Below are 19,307 nucleotides of genomic sequence, written 5' to 3' on the forward strand. Positions count from 1 at the left end.
AACCCTATTTAGGGGAATGAATTATCTTTTACTTTTGCACTGAGGTAGACATCAATTGACATGTATGTGTCTTTTCAAAGATCTTATTAAAAATATAAATATGATACATATGCCAATTACAACAATGAAATAAAAATAAATAAGGTAGGTAAGCTGTGTCATTGATAAATCAATATAAATACTAAATAACTTTATTTTATACACATATTACCAATTATAAATATAAGCTTTACCTACACAAATCTTGTTGCTATGCCTAGAAGTTTAGTATAATCAGCTCCTTTAGAGTGAGTTCTTTCTTTTAGAATAGTTCTCAAAATAGTTGGAATTGGAACATGGATTCTAGTTCCTAGAGGGGTTCCATTATCGTCAATTAATACTATATTGTTGCTATCAAATTTGGGTACTTTCAAATTCTGTATCTGCTTTAATCCCACTAAAATTCCCTTTTTCTTCTGTCCTTTAATTGCTACCATTACTCTGTCACCTATGTAGCCAACACCTGAGAAGTAATAAAATGTTTACGAATAAGTAAAAAGCATCGACCCTACGATACTCAGTTCAAAAGACCTTTTATAAGCCGGGAATGGCATAAGTGCATATTAATTACATATTTTTCTAGGGTAAAATAATAAATAATAACTCACGTTTCTTGTTATAAACACAAATAACTTTCGGTGGTTTTCCCTCCGCCATGGCTCGCTTTCCTATTTCAGAGTTATCGACGACTCTGAGCCGAGTCAATAACTGCACTTCATTTAAATACGAAGTAGTGTGGAATCCACTTGTATTAATCTTATTCAATTTATTAAATACATATTTAAACATTTTTAAAATTGTTTACAAAAATTAAACGAAATGTGAGGTTATGTGACTTGACAGTGACAGTTATTGAAGCTTACGTCTCGTTCACGAACTTACCTCCAATATATTATTATTAAATTAATGAGATATTTAATTCAGTACAAAATAAAGAAATTAATAACCGCTTTGATAAATTAAACAAAAAATTGTATTAAACAATAGTCATATAATACTCCATGTTCCTAAAATCTTTATCAATTTTAACGAAAAACGTAAATGGACGATGAGATTTATTTATCAAAGGATTTTGTAAGTAAATAATAATGAATCAGGAGCATTAATATAATGGTTCTGGTATTAAGGGCTAATAATAATGTGTCGTAATTAATACGTTATAATATATGAGTATTTGTGACAAAGCACGTATTGTATTGGCAATGTGATAACGGGAACGAAATTATTTATTAACATGTTGCCTTTGCAAGTTTGTATATAATTCTGAAATGTTTTTAAGAAAATGATAGAGAAAAACTGTACGTACCTACACATGTAAAATCGAAAAGATTTGCGTAAGATAGACTTAGTACTTTCATAAAATTAAAAAAGGGCTTTGAGAGCTTTGAGATCAGCGGCACAATGACTCCATGTTGTAATCCAATCACTGTAGGTACTGTAGGTGTCTTGTAAAGCATTCCCTTGTACCACAAGGAGAGATGCGTTTATGTGTTTAAAAAGAGCAATATGTATATTTTTGTTATATTAAAAACTAGGTAAAATCGCGGTTTCGCCCGATTGAACTACATTATTATTCATTTAATAAACAGACTTGACTGACAGTCAAATGTGTTGATGTCAATGATATTCTTTGTAAAATAACTATAATGATTGCATATTACAAAAAATACCCAAATCGAAACGAATAATCCAATATCGAAATCAAATCCAAAATAATTAATCGGATATCGAATCGAAAATAATTAATTGAGAACCCTCCTTCTTGTTTTGAAAGTCGGTTTAAAATACAAATTAATTACAAAAAATATAGTATTATTATAAGTATAGATGTGGATTGCTATACCTATATTTGCAGGCAAATTCATGCCCCGAGTTCATTCAGATAACTATACCTTTTTTTTAGTGAACCGATTTTGATGAAACAAACTTTAGATGTTAAGCTGGGTTAAAACAAAGAAATTAGTGAAAGATTTACGTAAATCGGTTCAATACTTTCAGAGATTAACGTGATCATACATACAGACAGACAGACAAGAAATTAAAAAAATCTTTTTCTTTCTATTATTCTTTTTAAGTCCCCTATAGAGGGGAAATGGATAGCCATTTCAAAAATACTAAATGTACAGACAAAATATTTTTACTGTTTTATTATACAACTAGCGGACGCGAGCAGTTTCGCTTACTTATTTATTATATATAATGGTGAATTCTAATAAACCATGAAACATTTTCAATGAAATATTTTTAAGAGTCTAAATTTCAAATTTTATGAAAGTCAGTGGCGATTTAAAGATTTTTCCATACAAACTTTCAACCCCTTATTTGCACCCTTAGGGGGAGAATTCTAGAAAACGATGAAACATGTATTCAATTAAATACTTTTAAAAATCTAAATTTCAAATTTTATAAAAATCGATGCCGATTTAATTTTTTTTCCATACAAACTTTCAACCTCTATTTCAGCCCTTTAGGGTTAAAATTTTTAAAATTCCTTCTTAGTGGATGTCCAGATTACGAAGGTAAACATCTGTCCAAATTTCACGTTTCTACAGCCGTAATCGCTGTGCGTGCGTCTTACCTCAGTCCTTTTATATATATAGATGCAGGGTGGAATTGTCAGCACCACTTTAAATGAAACCACAGTTTTAACTACTCTATAAAAGCCTAAAATAATTCAGAAAAAAATAATTCCCAAAGATGAATAAGTAATTTTTTCAAACAAAATAAATAATAAAATTGTCGCTTTAAAATAAAACGCCATTTGTAAAGTATAACATAAACACGCACGCACTTACCTGTCAGAGCGGCAACGACGCTTATGTATGTGTGCGTCACACGAAATACATACATGGATAAAAATCGTGAAATGAAAAAAAAAATCCTACGTCCAAACTGTTGATACACCTTGATTAATTTCTTTAGTTCTGGATTTGAAATATTTCACCCTATATGCAGTTTCTCTGTTCCACGTGCTCGCTGCGCTCAGTGCTACCCCGCTGTAAGCGGGTCGCCGTCGGTCAGAAAAAGTACCTACCTAATATAAACATAAAAAAATAAATGACTAGTTAAGTAGGTAGCTAAGTAAGCTAAGGTAGCTAGTGTAAGGTGTTCCGCCGTCCCACTTAATACTAAACAATCATTTGACTGTTAAGTATTAATCAAATCGATGTGGAAATGAAATTTAATTATTTTAAAAATTTTAACCTACTTAGTTCGAAAATTAGAATTTTTGAATTACGTATTTAAATTTAAGCCACCATTCGTACTTATGTTGTATCAATAAAGAAATACAAAACTTCCATCAAGTAAAAACTATTATTATATTTATTATTATTATTTTTTTATTGATTAAATTTAATTGAGGCATTGAGTTCCGCCACTCAACAGGCAATGCCTTCAGAATTCGGCGGTGCGTGGGGAACGGAGTGTGTTAACACTAGGGTCTCTCTGTCTACCCAGCACACTCACTCAGTACTCATAGTCGGACCTGTCGGCTCGTTAGCCGCCAATTTCCTGCTCGTCTCAATAATGTAAAGTTTTCTCTCATTTTTATTCCGCAATTGGCGACGAGAGGCGGCGGGAGAGGCGACAGAGGCGAGAGAGGTATCGATCGCGGCCGGAGCTCGGAGGTGTCGCTGATTGAGCGTCGTTAGAGCGGTCTCGATTTCGCGGCGAGGATGATTAAAGGCGGTAATACAAGGAGCGGATTGCGAGCGCTCATCGGGCACAAAACAAAGGAGTGCAGGTTCGATTTACGTGATTAGGGGTCGCTCGCGGGACGCGCGCACCTGGGGCGCTGTCCAAACACCGCGGCCACATTCAGGACGGGCCATTGTGCGCGCCGCGCTTTGTGCACTGTGCTATAGAGGCTATAGTCTATATCTATTAACGAAGCTTTTTTATTAACTTTTTTTAACGCGCCAGGATGTCACTTGTGAGAAACAATCTCGTTCGTAAATAATAATTTGAATTACTTGAACAATATAGTAATAATAATATTTTTGACAAAATAAAATATGATATTGTTGTGAATAATAACGAGAGTCGGTAGAGTGCGCGTACCGCCGCGCGCCCGTCGGCCGCTCTAACTTGTGTTAACATTTATATAGTTACAGGGAACTTTATTTGTTATGTTTAATGACTTATGATAACTGTTAGTTGTAAGAGCGGTGAGAGGAACTCTATTTAGTTTTACTTTATCGCTCTTTATTAGTAATTATACTTGGACAGTAATTAAGTACATCGTAAATAAATGATAACAATAATTTTAAATTATTTGTGAACTAGACCGGACGTGGTCCTCCAATTCGCGTCTTTATTTTATTTTATTTAATTATAGTTCTTACTAAACTGTCTTCCGAGATAACGTTCATGTATATTGATAATGGTGGTATATTTGATAAGGTAATAGAAAAAGTACATTTTACAAATATATTTTTTATGTTTAAGCAATATACGTACTTTAGGAAATTTAATTATTTATGCGATTAATTAATCAATAAATTTAATTTATATATATAAAATCGAAAGGTCACTCACTCATCGCGAAATCTCAGAAACTACAAGTGCTAGGAATCTCAAATTTTACATAGGAGTTACTTATAGGACGTAGGTGCTCGCTAAGACGGGAATTTGTAATATTCGACTTCTAAGGGGTTGTTTTTAGGGTTGAAAGTTTGTATGAAACTTCGTTACTACAAATGCTAGGAGTCTCAAATTTTGCATAGACGTCACTAGGACGTAGATACTCATGGAGATAGAAATAAATAATAACGTAGTTCACGCGCGCTATAAACCGTAAAATAATTTTGTCTGTTCTTCGAATTTAAGCATTTTTCTTACCGTTTTTTTAAATACGAAGGTTTACTTTTACTAACTACAATTAAATACTCATTTTTAAACTAAGTGAAGCTTGTCGTTGCTGTTTTAATTTTCCATGATTTTTGTTTATAAATAAAAATATAAATCGAAGACTGCATTCTTTATCATGATCACATCCACCAACATAAATAATATGTACTGTAATAAGAAGACGTACTTATAATGCAGCCTCCGTAACCCGGGGGCCCGGGGGCCCCGAGCGCCGGCGGGACCGAGCGGGGGCATGCACCATAATTAATAAACCTGGTAATTATGGTAGGTGTTCTCTCGCGTCTCCCGTCACCACCGGCTCGCCTCGCGCCTTGCAAAAACTGTTTGTCGCCATTTTGAAATAGGTGGCGAAATCAAATAAACATATAATTTAATATGATTCACTTCTAAGGAGTCGCCTTACGGGGGATATTTGTTTGAACGAGGGGTGGAAAAAATTGAGAGTTAGCGTGTATGCAGACGCCTTAATAGGTGGGTCGCCCCCCCCCCCCCTCCCCCCCCTGCGTCGACCCGCATATTCAAATTGCATAATTCATGGTACAACCGTCCGTACCTTTAGGTCTCATGATTTTGATGATATTTTTGCAAGTTTAAATAAGGACACGCGGAGCAGCGTGTTGGTGACGATGATGATTATGATAATTTAGGTATAAAAATAAATAATTAAACGTTTCTACGTTAAATTTACTATAAGAAAAAAAAATAGAAGCAAACTTAAGACAAACTCTTTTGAACAAATTAAAAAAGCTATTATTTTTTTGAAATATATTACTTACCTATATCTAACAAGAATATAACTGTATGAGTAATGTTATTATTGCACGTAGAGTCCCGCGGAGAGCTATAGGGCGTACCGCTTATTACATATACGTGCGTACGTATTATTACAAACAAATATTTGCTAATAACAGAATCAAAGAGATATAAAATACGGAATCCATACCTATATTATAAATTCGAAAGCAACTCTGTCTGTCTTTCTGTCTGTCTTTTACGCAATCAGGGCCAAACCGATAATTTAATTGTGATAAAATACTCATATAGAGATACTTGAGGGTCTCGGGATGAACATAGGATACTTTTTTTTCTCATATTTGTAATATTTTCGATATATATCAATATATTAAAATAATTAATTTGACAAGCAATTTATTCCGCCATGTTAATAACAATCGTCGCTACGCGTTGCTAAGCAACGGCTTGCAAAGTTTGTTGTTTTAAGAAAACGTCACCCAAAGTGAGTATGCTTAATGCATACATGGCGCACGCCGATATAGATTTGTATACATTAACAAAAATTAGATGATTTCTATAATTTGATATTCATCCTTATGAAAATAAATATAATAGTCACTTTTAGGATTTCATCTACATTGAAATTATAGTTTACTGTATAACATTCTAATAAATAATTAAGATGTCACTGATTCCAAATGACCTAGCCTACGAGTGGTATAGTATGACCGACGCGAACGGGCAGATGACTTTGATGATTTTGTAAATGTTTATATATTTTCGAATTACTATTATTTTTTATGTAATTATTTGCTGCTTATAATTAATTTATCTCAGTTCGGTTATCTATACCGATGTTATACATTTAAAATATCGTAATTTTAATCATTTGAGATTTTATTTAATATTGTTCGCAAAAATTAATAATTATTTGATATAGAAAAATGTTTAGTACGCGCGCACGGCAAACTTTAGGTACTTTTTCTAATATTAAGAATTTCCTTTAGTTACTTTTACTTCTTTTGTTTGTTCATTTCGGTTACTCAGATATTTTTTTTAATAATAAATCTCCACTTTTTATTATTTTTCAACTTATTTTAATTATTTAGGCTTATATATTCGCGGGCGTAGCCGCGTCCGGGCCCACTAGTATTACAATATAATTCATTGATAATTTAAATTGTAAGTAATATTCCGTTTTTAAATGTTTGCTTGGAACTTCATTGTTGTCGACAGTGACAATAGTAGTCGCCTATAATATATACGTATCTATACGTATAGATAGGTATTTAGTAATCCTTAAACGTTTAGTAATATTTAATATATTTTAATATGAGCAGACAAATCCGTCCGTGACAATGCGCGCGATTGAGATCGTTCAAGCCGTCGGTCGGTCACCGCCGTCCTGTTACCTACATGTGTCATGTGCTGTGATGTATTGTTCATACTAAATAAATGATAAATTCTCTTTTAAACTAATATTGATTGAAGCCAAACAAAATTGTAAAAAAGTTGTAAAAATTAAGTTAAAATGTAAATAGTAATATTATAAATATAATTTAAAAAATACTTTGTGCTTTCTTATTTAAAAAAAAAATAAATAAAAACTTTTAAAAAATTATGCGTAAGGAAATGAAGGAAATGTAAATTAGGGAGTGACGTCATGTTTTCATATAATACTTATCTCTCTCCGTTGAGTGATCAAAGTTTGTTTGAATAACAAATAGATGTAACAAACACCAGGCACGACGCGCGACGCCGGCAGGCAGCCGGGGCTCTTCCGACTTTGCACGATCGTTGTATGTTATTATACGACTTATTTAATTAATTATTATTAATATTACCTTTATAATTGTTAATGTAATGCTAGTATTAAATATATATAAAAAGCAAAAGAATTCTAGATGTTCATATATGTTTTTTTTAGCTTTCTACTGTATCTCGCACATAGCAGGGTAGGCAGAGGGAACCTTGTCTATCTACAGCAGCAGCGCTTGTGGTACGTCTGTGTCACCACTTATTTTCCGACCACAATTAACGTTAAAAGGAGGAGAGCAATAGTCTCCGCATAGAACAAGTGACAGCAGGCAAGCCAGCAGGTAATATGAACAAAGGGAGAGGCCGCGACCCGCCGTCGACGCCTCACGCACATAATTTTTCAAAAATTTCACTTCATTTTCATATTTTTCCTATATTTTACCACCGTCATTGTCACGTGAACAAAGGAACGGATTCGCTTACGGTGACGCTAAAAGTGCAGACTCGTTCACATAAGCGCTTTTAATGATACTCGCGGTGGTTGCGAGCTGCAGAGCCAACTGCAGGACGGCGACCAACTCCCGCACTCCGCGTGGATCCTGTACCCTGTAACCTGCATCTATTTGTCTGTACGTTTGTGTCCGATAATCTCGCAACGATAGCCGATTTCAACGCAATTTTCACTATTGTATTTTGAATGACTTTTCTTAACATTTAGCGTTTATTTGTATTTAAATCGGTTTATAAATAAAAAAAGAATACCAAAATAAAATATTTTATTCAACAAAATTGCTATAAAATGATTGTATTCTTAAACCGCCTGACCTGACCGACTTTATTTTCCAAAATATAATATTGTCTTTGATAATGTTGTTAGTACGGAAAAGTTATTCAGTTATTAGTAAACACATAATAGTGTAATTCAAGCGGGAGAGGCCGCGAGAGGTCGCGAGGTGTCTTGTTAACATCTATCGATATTTGTAGAACAAACTCCGCTCGACAGCAGCTGTAGGTACTCTCTATATTACTCTATAGTTCTATACTAAAGCTAATTATGTTTTGAACGAGAAAATAGTGAACATCTATACAACCTACTTAAACGACGTTTAGTTTTAAACTTGGTATTGGTTAGGTGTCTGAGTCAATGCAAACAAAGTTGCGCTAATATATATATATATATATATATATTTGATACTAGGTTTTAAAACGATATAAAAATATTGACCTAGAAAAGATAAATATTAACTTGTGAAAGATGGCACTTGATGTCACTAGGTATGTTTGCACAGACAGCTGGCTCGGCGACGCCCAAATATATAACGTGTTTGAACTATAACCACATTATAAATAAGTAATAAGTGACATTTGTAAGCGTGTCTCTGTGTCTCTTTGAAACCTCAAGATATATCTTGTTAGGATCCAGGGGACTCCGGGGCGGATATACCGCTTGATATGATAATGAGAGGGGGTCGCGGGGGGGTGCGAGGGGAGGTGCGCGGGTGCCGGTGGGGGGCACACGGGGGTGGTATACCGCAGGAAACCGTTAATTGACGAATCCACTCTACCTTTGCGATTGATTAAAAAAGAATATTTTATTTCACAACGTTATAGCCGAGGCGTTTAATTTGTGGCGTGTGCATTTCGAGCAGGCTGATGTCTTGCGCCCGGAGAGCGCCGCGGAGATGGCAGGGCCAGCAGGGACCAAGAAAATACCTATATTGTTTTAAATTTGTATTAATATTTAAGACACATTGGAATCGAAGCTGCACATTTATCGTGACATAGGCCTGGACGTTCCTAAGTTTGTATAAATTTGTGTTATTCGTAAGATTTTGTTGTGAAGAGTTAATGGAAATATGTTTTATATTATTTTTATTGAAAGGAGTTAATTTTAAACAACAGGCACCTGCGGTGTTCTGCAAGGTTTCGTAAATTGTTTGAATCTTTCCTCAGAAAAAGGAGAGAGAAAAAGGAAACGTTTAAATTACACTTTTATTAACAAATATTTGTTTTGTATTATTTAGGATGCATTGACATTTAAAGATTATTACGCATTGTATTGAAATGTTATATATTGCACGTGGCACGACGGCGGGCTGAGACAGGCCGGCGCCGCAGTGGGGCTCCGTCACTACCTACGTACTTGCCTACTAGTAGAGACCTTCAACACTTCTCCAAATCCTATTTCCAAGAGAGATATCAAACTGAAATTAATAACAAATGTTCATGTCTACGGTCTTATTTACAATTTATAAAAAATTGAACGAAGCGGGATTTGAAGCCGCGTCTCTTGGAAACGGAAATGCTGAATGCTATCCATGCCTATATTATTGTCGATATAAGTATACCAATATATGACGACGACGACTTGCAAAACGTCACTCACAATGATGGTCGCTTAACGCATACGAGTAGGTACATGGCTACTACACGGCGCGCGCCGGCCACATGAGACGCGTAAGTCCGCGTTGGTGTATGTGTATCTCGGAAACGCAAGCAAAAGGAACCATTTTAATTAATTTACTTTAAATTTATCTCTTTTTAACCGATTTCTGTAAGAAAAGGAGATTATCAATTCGACTGTATTTTTTAGCATTTCATGTTGATTGAAAATATAGTTTCCTGTATAACATTCTAATAAATAAATAATTAAGGAGATGTCACTGATTCGACATGACCTAATCTTCGGACGGCATAGTACCTACGCGAACGGGCAGATGACTTTGATGGTTTTGTGAATGATGGATTTTCATACATTTTTGAATTACTGTTAATTTTTTGTTATTACTAGCGGACGCGCGCAGCTTCGCCTGCTTATTTGCACCCTTAGGATGTGTTCAATGAAATATTTTTACCACCCTTGAAACACGTGTTCAATGAAATATTTTTAAGAGTCTAAGTTTCAAATTTTATAAAAATCGGTGGCATTTTAAAGACTTTTCCATACAAACTTTCAACCCCTTATTTCGCCCCTTTAGGGTTAAAGTTTTTCAAAATCCCTTCTTAGTGGATGTCCAGATTACGAAAGTAAACATCTCTCCAAATTTCACGTTTCTACGCACAGCGGTTACGGCTGTGCGTGCGTCTTTCCTCAGTCAGTGAGGACAAGTCCTTTTATATACCTATATAGATATAGATTTGCTGTTTATAATTAATTTATGCTTTTCTTTGGTTCTTTTACTTCTTTTGTTTGTTTCAATTACTCAGATATTTTTTCTAATAATAAATATCCACCTATTATTCTTTTTTAGCTTATTTTAATTATTTAGGCTTATATTTTCTTACTAATTCTATTGAAAACTGAACATAATTTCATAAATATATTTAATAAATATTCGTATAGTCCACTAGTTTAAAGTAGTAACAAGTGTTATATTTATTTACGTTTATATTTGCTCTGGTGTCGAGGCAAAGCGCGGCGTTGAGTTCTGCCACTCAACACGCAATGCCTCCCGACTCCGGCGGAAAGTGTGTGCTCGTACAGCAGGCAGCCGTTCCCCACTTTTTAATATTGTTTAACAACCCGTTTTACATTGTATGAGTAAGTTTCAGTTTATTTGTAGCTCTTTCTGCCCATTGGGACAACGTAATGCTGCGCCTCATATGACGAGGGGCTGCTCTCATCCGTTACTTACGCTATGCTGAGTAAGAATCGAACTCACAACCATCGCATTTACAGTTAAGCGTGGTTGATGGTCCACCAGTCACGATGCTTTAGATGAAAATATTTTTTAAATATGATAATTAAGTCATTTTCAATTGTATTCCTTATTTTTAGGATTCGGTATCCCCAAAAAAAGAGAGCCCTTATAGGATAATGCATGGTACGCGGGGAGTGCGTGAAAAAAATAAATAAATAAGAAGTAAGTAAAAGTATAACAAAAGTAATTCGGTAAATTTTAACTTTGATAAATTAGAAAAGCCGCAAATGTATCAGGGTGCTTGCTTCCCTGTAGCCGGCCGTGGTCCCTACAGTGCACAGTGCACAGTGCACAGTGCAGTACAATAAATCATGTAAGCTGACTGTGGCTGAGCTGTGTGGCTGAGCTGACGGCTGTGGTTCGATTCACGCGCGGGGGGGTTCTTCTTCCCAGGTCCTACCGTGCTACATGCGAGATACAGCGTGAAGCTTAAATACAAAAAAGATAACCACATACTTTTATGAAACAATATTCAAAGATTAGGACACTAGAAAGCCACTGCTGCAGCTGCAGCTACCTGCGGTACCAGGTACCAGGGACCTGCCTGCGGGCGATACATTTATACATTGAGCTAAAAGTGTTTACAATAAACTTGATGTTTATTGTTTTTTCAAAATAAATAAGTTTCGATACCGAGGTTCAAAACTATACCTTTTGACGCGATCATTACCATCTACAACAGTAAACAGTACAGGGGCTCTCTCTCTCTCTCTCTCTCTCTCTCCGTTGGCTCCAAAATGAATTAGTGTTGCATTATTCCTTTAATTCAATATCTTTTAATAGTTGGACTGAAGCAAAATATAATGCAGGCAATCTATACGATGACTTAATTAAAAATGACATCAACGTACCTAAAATGACCGTATATGCTCGTCTCGGTCACTTCCGCTCGTCTTCAGCATAAAAGTACAGTTGCTGAGGTACTCGCGCTAAGTATGATTTAATTTTAAACATCGTGACTCCGAATTTACATAATGCGCTACGTTTATGAAATTGCATTAAACATTCAGGAGTAGTACCTGCCTGGTGCCTGGCGTCTGGTGCCTGGTGCCCAGACACGGGAGACACCTCGGCGAGCACTCCTGGAGCTCTAATGAAATGTCGGATAATTATTCTCGCATAATGTATAGGATTACTTCCCGCGCGACTTGCGAACAATCCGCAATCCGCCAACAGCGGCCCTTCATAAAAATAATTGCGAGTCTTTGACGAGGTTTTAATACGTCCTATGTCTGAACATCGCCTCGCGACTGCAAGTGCTACAGCTGAGCTGAGCGACGACCATTTCCCTAATGATTGCGACCAGACCCCGGGTACTTCTGGCACCCACTACGTCTACGTGACGGAACGTAACGAACGTATAATTATTTAAGTTAATATACAAGTATAAATGATTTGTTTGACGGCGGCGGGAGGTCCGCGAGGCCGCGAGTGCGACAGAGAGGGCCGAGGGCGGGGAGGGTGGCCGCCTCGCTCTGAAAGCACTGAGTCTTTAATCTTGCTTACTTATATACTCTTGTATACTTCATGTAAATGAATCTGGAGGTAATGTTCTTGTAAATTGTATTTAATATGATATTAGTATGAAGGGCGCAGTGTGTCGTAATGACTGTATGTGAGTCATTGAACGAGAACATCTCGGTATATAGATATTATCTTCTTCTATTCTTAAACTACAAGTTGGACTATTGCACCGAAGTACCAGCACCACCAACAAGTCACACACGTCAGGCAACAATACAAGCGTAGAGTACCTAAGTTCCGAAAGACGTAGTACCTTATCACTCACTAGGCTCTCTCTTCCCAGCTGCTAAACTAAAAGAGGGTTTTAGTGAGAAGATAAAATGCAAAACTATGCGTTAGACAATTTCAAAGATTTTTTTGTACCGCTTCTTAATCTATATATACAAAATTAAAAGGTCACTCACTCATCACGAAATCTCAGAAACTACATGTGCTAGGTATCTCAAATTTTGCATAGGACTTTTTTATAGGACGTAGGTACTCGCTAAGACGGGAATTTGCAATATTCGACTTCTAAGGGGTTGTTTTTGGGGTCGAAAGTTTGAATGAAACTTCGTTACTACAAATGCTAGGAGTCTCAAATTTTGCATAGACGTCACTAGGACGTAGTCACGGAGACAGAAATTAATAATACGCGGGTGAAACCGCGAGCGGGCCGCTAGTATTTTCATATAGGTATTAATCAGATATATAAAATTATAGTGTAAAAGTAAATGATAAAATCAATTTCAAATGTAGTTGTTCTACAGGAACCTACCAGTGGCCCGAAGGGCAGGTCTTCACTAAGAGGAGTTCGTTTTTGTAATTAGACTAGGAGATATATAATATAATTTTACAATAATTCTATGAAGCTGAAAGAACTATTACTAAAGTTGGCAGAAGGGTCTATGAAGGTCTATGAAGCTGAAAGACAGATCTGTACCGATAATTAAGTAATGACGAGCGGCAAAATAGTTATGCTCCATAGGTATAGGAGAATCTAGATTCACCTAAAGTTAAATAGTACCTATAGGTTAGATAGGTTTATAATAGAATTTTATTTAAAAGGACTTTCTAAGTAGGTAACATATTTTTGATTCTGTTTTTTTTACTTTCTATAAATTAATTAAATACTTGTGGTCATTTGCATAAAGTATATAAGAACGATTGAGAAACTTGTAACTTAATGAAGCTACCACATCCAACATCTTTAACTTGATTACTTAAGCAACTCCCTTCTTATATACACTGAATATAGGTAATCTGTTAAAAAACATACATCCATACCTATATTATAAAAAATGTAATACGAAAAGGCTTTAAATGTCTAGTATATAAAAGAATAAAACTTACTTGGTACTTCGAACAAGCTATCTATCGATAAATGTTAATAATATTCGTTTGGCCATGTAAGGGACACATAGTGACACTAAGTCACACCTAATGTTAAATAATATAAAATAAAATCGTAGCATGGAAAAAAAATATTTTACAATTTTACAATTTTACAATGAGCATGGAAAAATAAGATTATAATATACTTAAGGTTTAAAAACTAATGTGTAATTGCTGTCACAACACTGTTGCGGGGCCAACCACGGCGCAGGGGCACTAGGATGTGAAATATTTAACATTTTCATTTATTCGCTCTGGTGTAAAGGCAAGACGCGGCGTTTAGTTCCGCCTCTAAATACGCAATGCCTCCAGAATTTGGCGGACAGTGGGGAACGAAGTATCTTAACACTAGGCTCCCTCTGCCTACCCTGCACCCCCCCACACAGGTGATACAGCGGAAGTATATTGCACAATCAATATATTGCACACAATATATTGATATTGGTTATATTATTTAGTTGCAGGAAGTCCACGCTAACAACAGGACGAGATATCTAGTTATTTATATGAAGTTATTACTGACGTCTAATTTATGGAGCGAATGAAAATAATTCTGTCCCTCGAGTAGGAATTGAACCCACTACCGACAACTGTACCGTTGCGCCTTGATACGTACGAGTATAGGTACATGCCGACGCACGCATTGCAACTATTAATCGAGTACTAAGGAGAGTTCAGGTTCCCCATATACTCGTATAGTTAAACCCACGCCACGCCTGCGAGTTCAAGTTCCATTAAGCTGTCTCTGGAGATGACTCTCTAACACCGTAACGCTGGTTACGCGGGAAGAGTTGCGCGTTCATTTTTTACATTTTAAATGAAACTGTCACATGTGGCAAGTCGATGGAGAGAATTTATTGGCAATTATACAACTATTTGGAGGTTTTAGAGCTGCACATCGCAACGTTGTCAGTCATCTAGTAGATATTAAAAGTATGATTAGTAAGATTCAATTTATTTATTCTGATTATTTAAGAAACTAAGTCACACGCGTCGTCGTCGGTCCGCCGCAGACATAGGGGGCTTCTAAAATAAAATATAACATTAATATGAATAAGAGAGATCTCATATAATGTAAAGCAACATAAGGCACAAAAATAAAAAAGAAACATCTCTTATTTACCGAGTTCTGAATAAATAAACATTTGGCACAGTGGTGTAAATAACTCTATATAAAGAGTACAATCCACTGTGAGAGCTGGAGCTGGAGAGAGGCGGGCCTGCTTTAACGAGATCATTTCGTTCATAATGGCGGTGCGACCTTACATAGGTCGTTACGGAGGACTCGAGGTTACTTGCTGGTTTGCTTGGATTACATTATGAAACTAGCTGCTTCTTGTGATTCCACTCGCGTGGACAAATGCAAATAGCTAAGAGTTGTTTATGACACGTGTGACATCAGTCATGAGTCATGACACACTCTTGAGGTAACTGACCGCAGGTACGGCGGGTTGCCACGGTCGAACGGATTCGATCCGGTTTAACGTTATGTAATTTGTTGCCTTTCTAGAGAAATAGATTATCGAACTCAAAAAAGGTTTTTCAGCTTAAGCCAGTGGTCTTAAAATTTGCATGTTTAACCAAAAAACTACGTTAAAAACTCTACATATATTATTAAGAACTTAAAGGTATTATTTGGGCACAGCGATGGATATGGAAAATGGTTCTGAGTTTGAATTCTATTTTAAAAAGTGCTTATATTAGAATTACCTTCGATCTAATTCAATAAAATGATTTTAGCTTTATTATGAAAAAAATATGAGGACGTTGTGACACAGGGGCACCAGCGAGCGACGATGGTGAGTTCAACTCCCACTTGGGAGAATGAAATATCTAATATTTTTATTTTCTCGCTCTGATAACGTGAAAACGTGATGTAGAGTTGCACCACTCAACACGCCATGCCTCCAGAATTCTGCGGGAAGAGATGGAAAGAAGTATCTTAATTATCTAACACTAGATTACCAGGTTCCCTCTGCGTACCCTGAAATATGCGGCATACAGCGTGAAATTAATTAAAGGTAATAAAAATGAAATAGACTTTTACTCTTTTTACTTAAAAATAAAACAAATATATAATTTATAACCAATTTCATTAATATTAATAATTGGTGCATCGATGAGAGTGGGATGATCTTAAAAAGATTTATAGGACATCAAACAATTGAAGCTTATAACAATTTCAATAGAAAATAAAATGCAATATACTCGTAGAGTGCATCGGGCGTGGAGCCTATATCGGGGAGGACAAATGAAATAAGAACGTGAGAGCGACTCCTACTTCTACGCGCCTCGCAGGAGCTGCTTGCGAAGCTGTACTCGTACTTACTTATTCGTATCTATATATACGACAAATACTTAGTAGGAAAATAAAGTTATTGCGGCCTTGTGGGTTGCTCTGGTAACAAGACAAGTGGCGGCGTTGAGTTCCACCAACACACAATGGCCTCGGGTTTTTTTTAGAACAACTTATACTTCCTATCTTTTAAATCAATTTTTATAATCATATTATTCACAGGTATTTTTGATTTTGAAAAATTTCTTCTTCATTTATAATGATATATTTTTTAATAATTAGAAGAATTTTAATTGTGTCTCTCTTTTTTTTACGAATAGTACTTTCTATAATAACACTATGATAAATATATTAAGTAAATAATAATCGGAATATTAAATAAAAATAACAAATACCTATTTACTCTTCAAAACCAGAGTGAATAGGTATCTGCTAGGCAAGCGTGCACCACCGTAGATCAACGCTCACCAGACTTGATGCGGTCAAACGCAAGCTTATTCAAAATAAAAAAAAAAAAGTTTTAAAATCAATTTCCAAAAGGTGTATTTTTTTGCGTTCGGTACCTCAGAAACTCGTAGCGAGCGGGGCGAGCGGGGCGAGCGGGGCGAGCGGGGCGAGGCGACTACTCATCTCCGCACTTTACATAGCCTCTGTGGCGGCCTCTCCTGTCCTATATGTACGAATACGTCGTACCATATACATTACTTTGCTTATTTATTGTGAATTCCTAAACAAACTGGAGTTATAAAAGTATTTTAATTAATCTATATATATAAAAGGACTTGTCCTCACTGACTGAGGTAAGACGCACGCACAGCCGTAACCGCTGTGCGTAGAAACGTGAAATTTGGACAGATGTTTACTTTCGTAATCTGGACATCCACTAAGAAGGGATTTTGAAAAATTTTAACCCTAAAGGGGTGAAATAGGGGTTCAAAGTTTGTATGGAAAAAAATGAAATCGGCACGGATTTTTATAAAATTTGAAATTTAGATTTTTAAAAGTATTTAATTGAATACGTGTTTCGTCGTTTTCTAGAATTCTCCCCCTAAGGGTGCAAATAAGGGGTGGAAAGTTTGTATGGAAAAATCTTTAAATGGCCACCGATTTGATAAATCTAGAGTCTAGAATAGACTCTAGAATCTAGAATGATAAATTTAGACTCTTAAAAATATTTCATTGAACACATGTTTCATGGGTTATTAGAATTCCCCCTAAATACGCAAGCGAAGCTGCGCGCGTCCGCTAGTCTTATATAAATATAATACAACAGTAAAAATATTTTGTCTGAGCATTTAGTATTTTTGACTGAAATGGATAGAGGGACACCCTTAAAAACAGTTATATAAAGCAAAAATATATTTTTTTAATTTCTGTTCTGTCTGTCTGTATATATGATCACATTTATCTCCGAAAATACTGAACCGATTTACTTAAAACTTTCACCAATTGCTTTATTTTAACTCAACTTAACATCTAAAGTTTATTTCATCAAAATCGGTTCATTAAAAAAAAAACTTATCGGCATTTGAATGAACTCAAGGCATGAATTTGCCTGAAATCCATCCAAAGCAATCCATATCTATTACTTATACTTATAATAAATCTGTATTTCTGATACATTTGTATTTTTAACTTAGAAAACAAGGAGGAGGTTCTCAATGAAATATTTTCGATTCGATATTCGATTAATTAGTTTTGATTCGATTTCGATTTTGGATTATTCGATTCGATTTGGGTATGTTTTGTAATATGCCATTTTACAGTTATTTTACAAAAAATATTATAAATTCTTACCCAAATCAATAATTAAAGGCTGTTTATGTAAATTAGAATTAGTAAATTAAATAAGTTATTGACATCAACACATTTGACTGTCAGTCAATTCTGTTTATTAAATGAATAATCAAGTAGTTAATGCGGGTGAAGCCGCGGGTGGGACGCAATTTTTTTAATATAATTCTTATGTAAGAGATATAAAATATTTTAATTGTTTGAATAGAAAATATAACCCCAAAAAAAAAAATATATTAAAAAATCTTGGCCGTAAACCAAATAGATTTCTGTGCTTTTGTGGACTTGCAAAAAGCGTTTGACAGAGTTGTAAGAGAAATGATGGGAGATGATACTACCCCGGTACACTGTGAGAGGATCCTTGCCGCACGCTGTGAAGTCAGCCTGCGTGCAAGTGGCAGCTGGGATGTCGCCTTGGTTGTTCAACTTGTATTTGGAGCGCTGTCTCCAAGGAGTGAAACTATCTATTTAGCTAGCTACCTAGGTAGATAGATAGATAGATAGATAGCTCTAATTAAAATTTATTATTTATATGTTAAATCATTAATTAAAACATAAAAAATACTTATAACAAGCATATAAGAATGTCGACGTAGCTCGATGAGGACATATGGCTTGTCAGAGCTGGTGGAGGCTGGTGGTGGTGGAGTTGATCAGAGCATTTGGACGATTTCCAGGAGGCGCGGGTCCAGCAACCTTCAAACTTTATGTTTTCTAAAAAATATATTTCTTTCTTAAATGTGGAATAATACTTAAAAGTAGTAAAAAATATATGCGAGTTGATGTCAGATGTAGAGGCGAAAAAGGTATGCACAGACAGTCTGGCTAGCCTAGTAGGAACTAGTAGGAACTAGGCTAAAAGCTAATAAAAAAGGGAGAAATATATATATGATAAAAAATGTTATGTAGAGATTTTACGTAACACAAATGAAATTAAATAAAGAGGTTTCCATTGCATTTTAATATTTCATTTAAAACATTTAAGAATAGCTAGAAGAAAATATACCTACCAATATGTGTACTATTTATGTAATAAAATGTTAATATATGTTTAATAAGTCAATAGTGGTTCTATCACCGCCATCATCCTGCAAGAGTCTTTATTGCTGCAAACGAGTATAACGTCAATGTAATTGGAAGAATTACATCAGCTACAAATTTTTCCTCTCCCGTCAAATAATCTACGCAATCTCGACGCGCAATATTCTGGCTTT

The 19,307-nt window shown here is 35.4% G+C and overlaps 1 protein-coding gene across 1 annotated transcript; it reads right to left on the minus strand.

Moving 5' to 3' along the window:
- Nucleotides 1–175: 175 nt before the first annotated feature.
- Nucleotides 176–906, minus strand: mRpL14 (mitochondrial ribosomal protein L14). Its single transcript, XM_085198993.1, has 2 exons — nucleotides 648–906; nucleotides 176–502 (listed from the first exon to the last, which is right to left on the minus strand). Exons 1-2 carry the CDS (start codon nucleotides 826–828, stop codon nucleotides 234–236), a joined length of 450 nt encoding a protein of 149 aa, XP_085055119.1. The 5' UTR covers nucleotides 829–906; the 3' UTR covers nucleotides 176–233.
- Nucleotides 907–19,307: the final 18,401 nt, after the last annotated feature.

Source organism: Heliconius melpomene, chromosome 16 (assembly GCF_056956725.1).
Source record: "Heliconius melpomene rosina isolate 202511_hmr_F chromosome 16, ASM5695672v1, whole genome shotgun sequence".
Classification (NCBI taxonomy): domain Eukaryota; kingdom Metazoa; phylum Arthropoda; class Insecta; order Lepidoptera; family Nymphalidae; genus Heliconius; species Heliconius melpomene.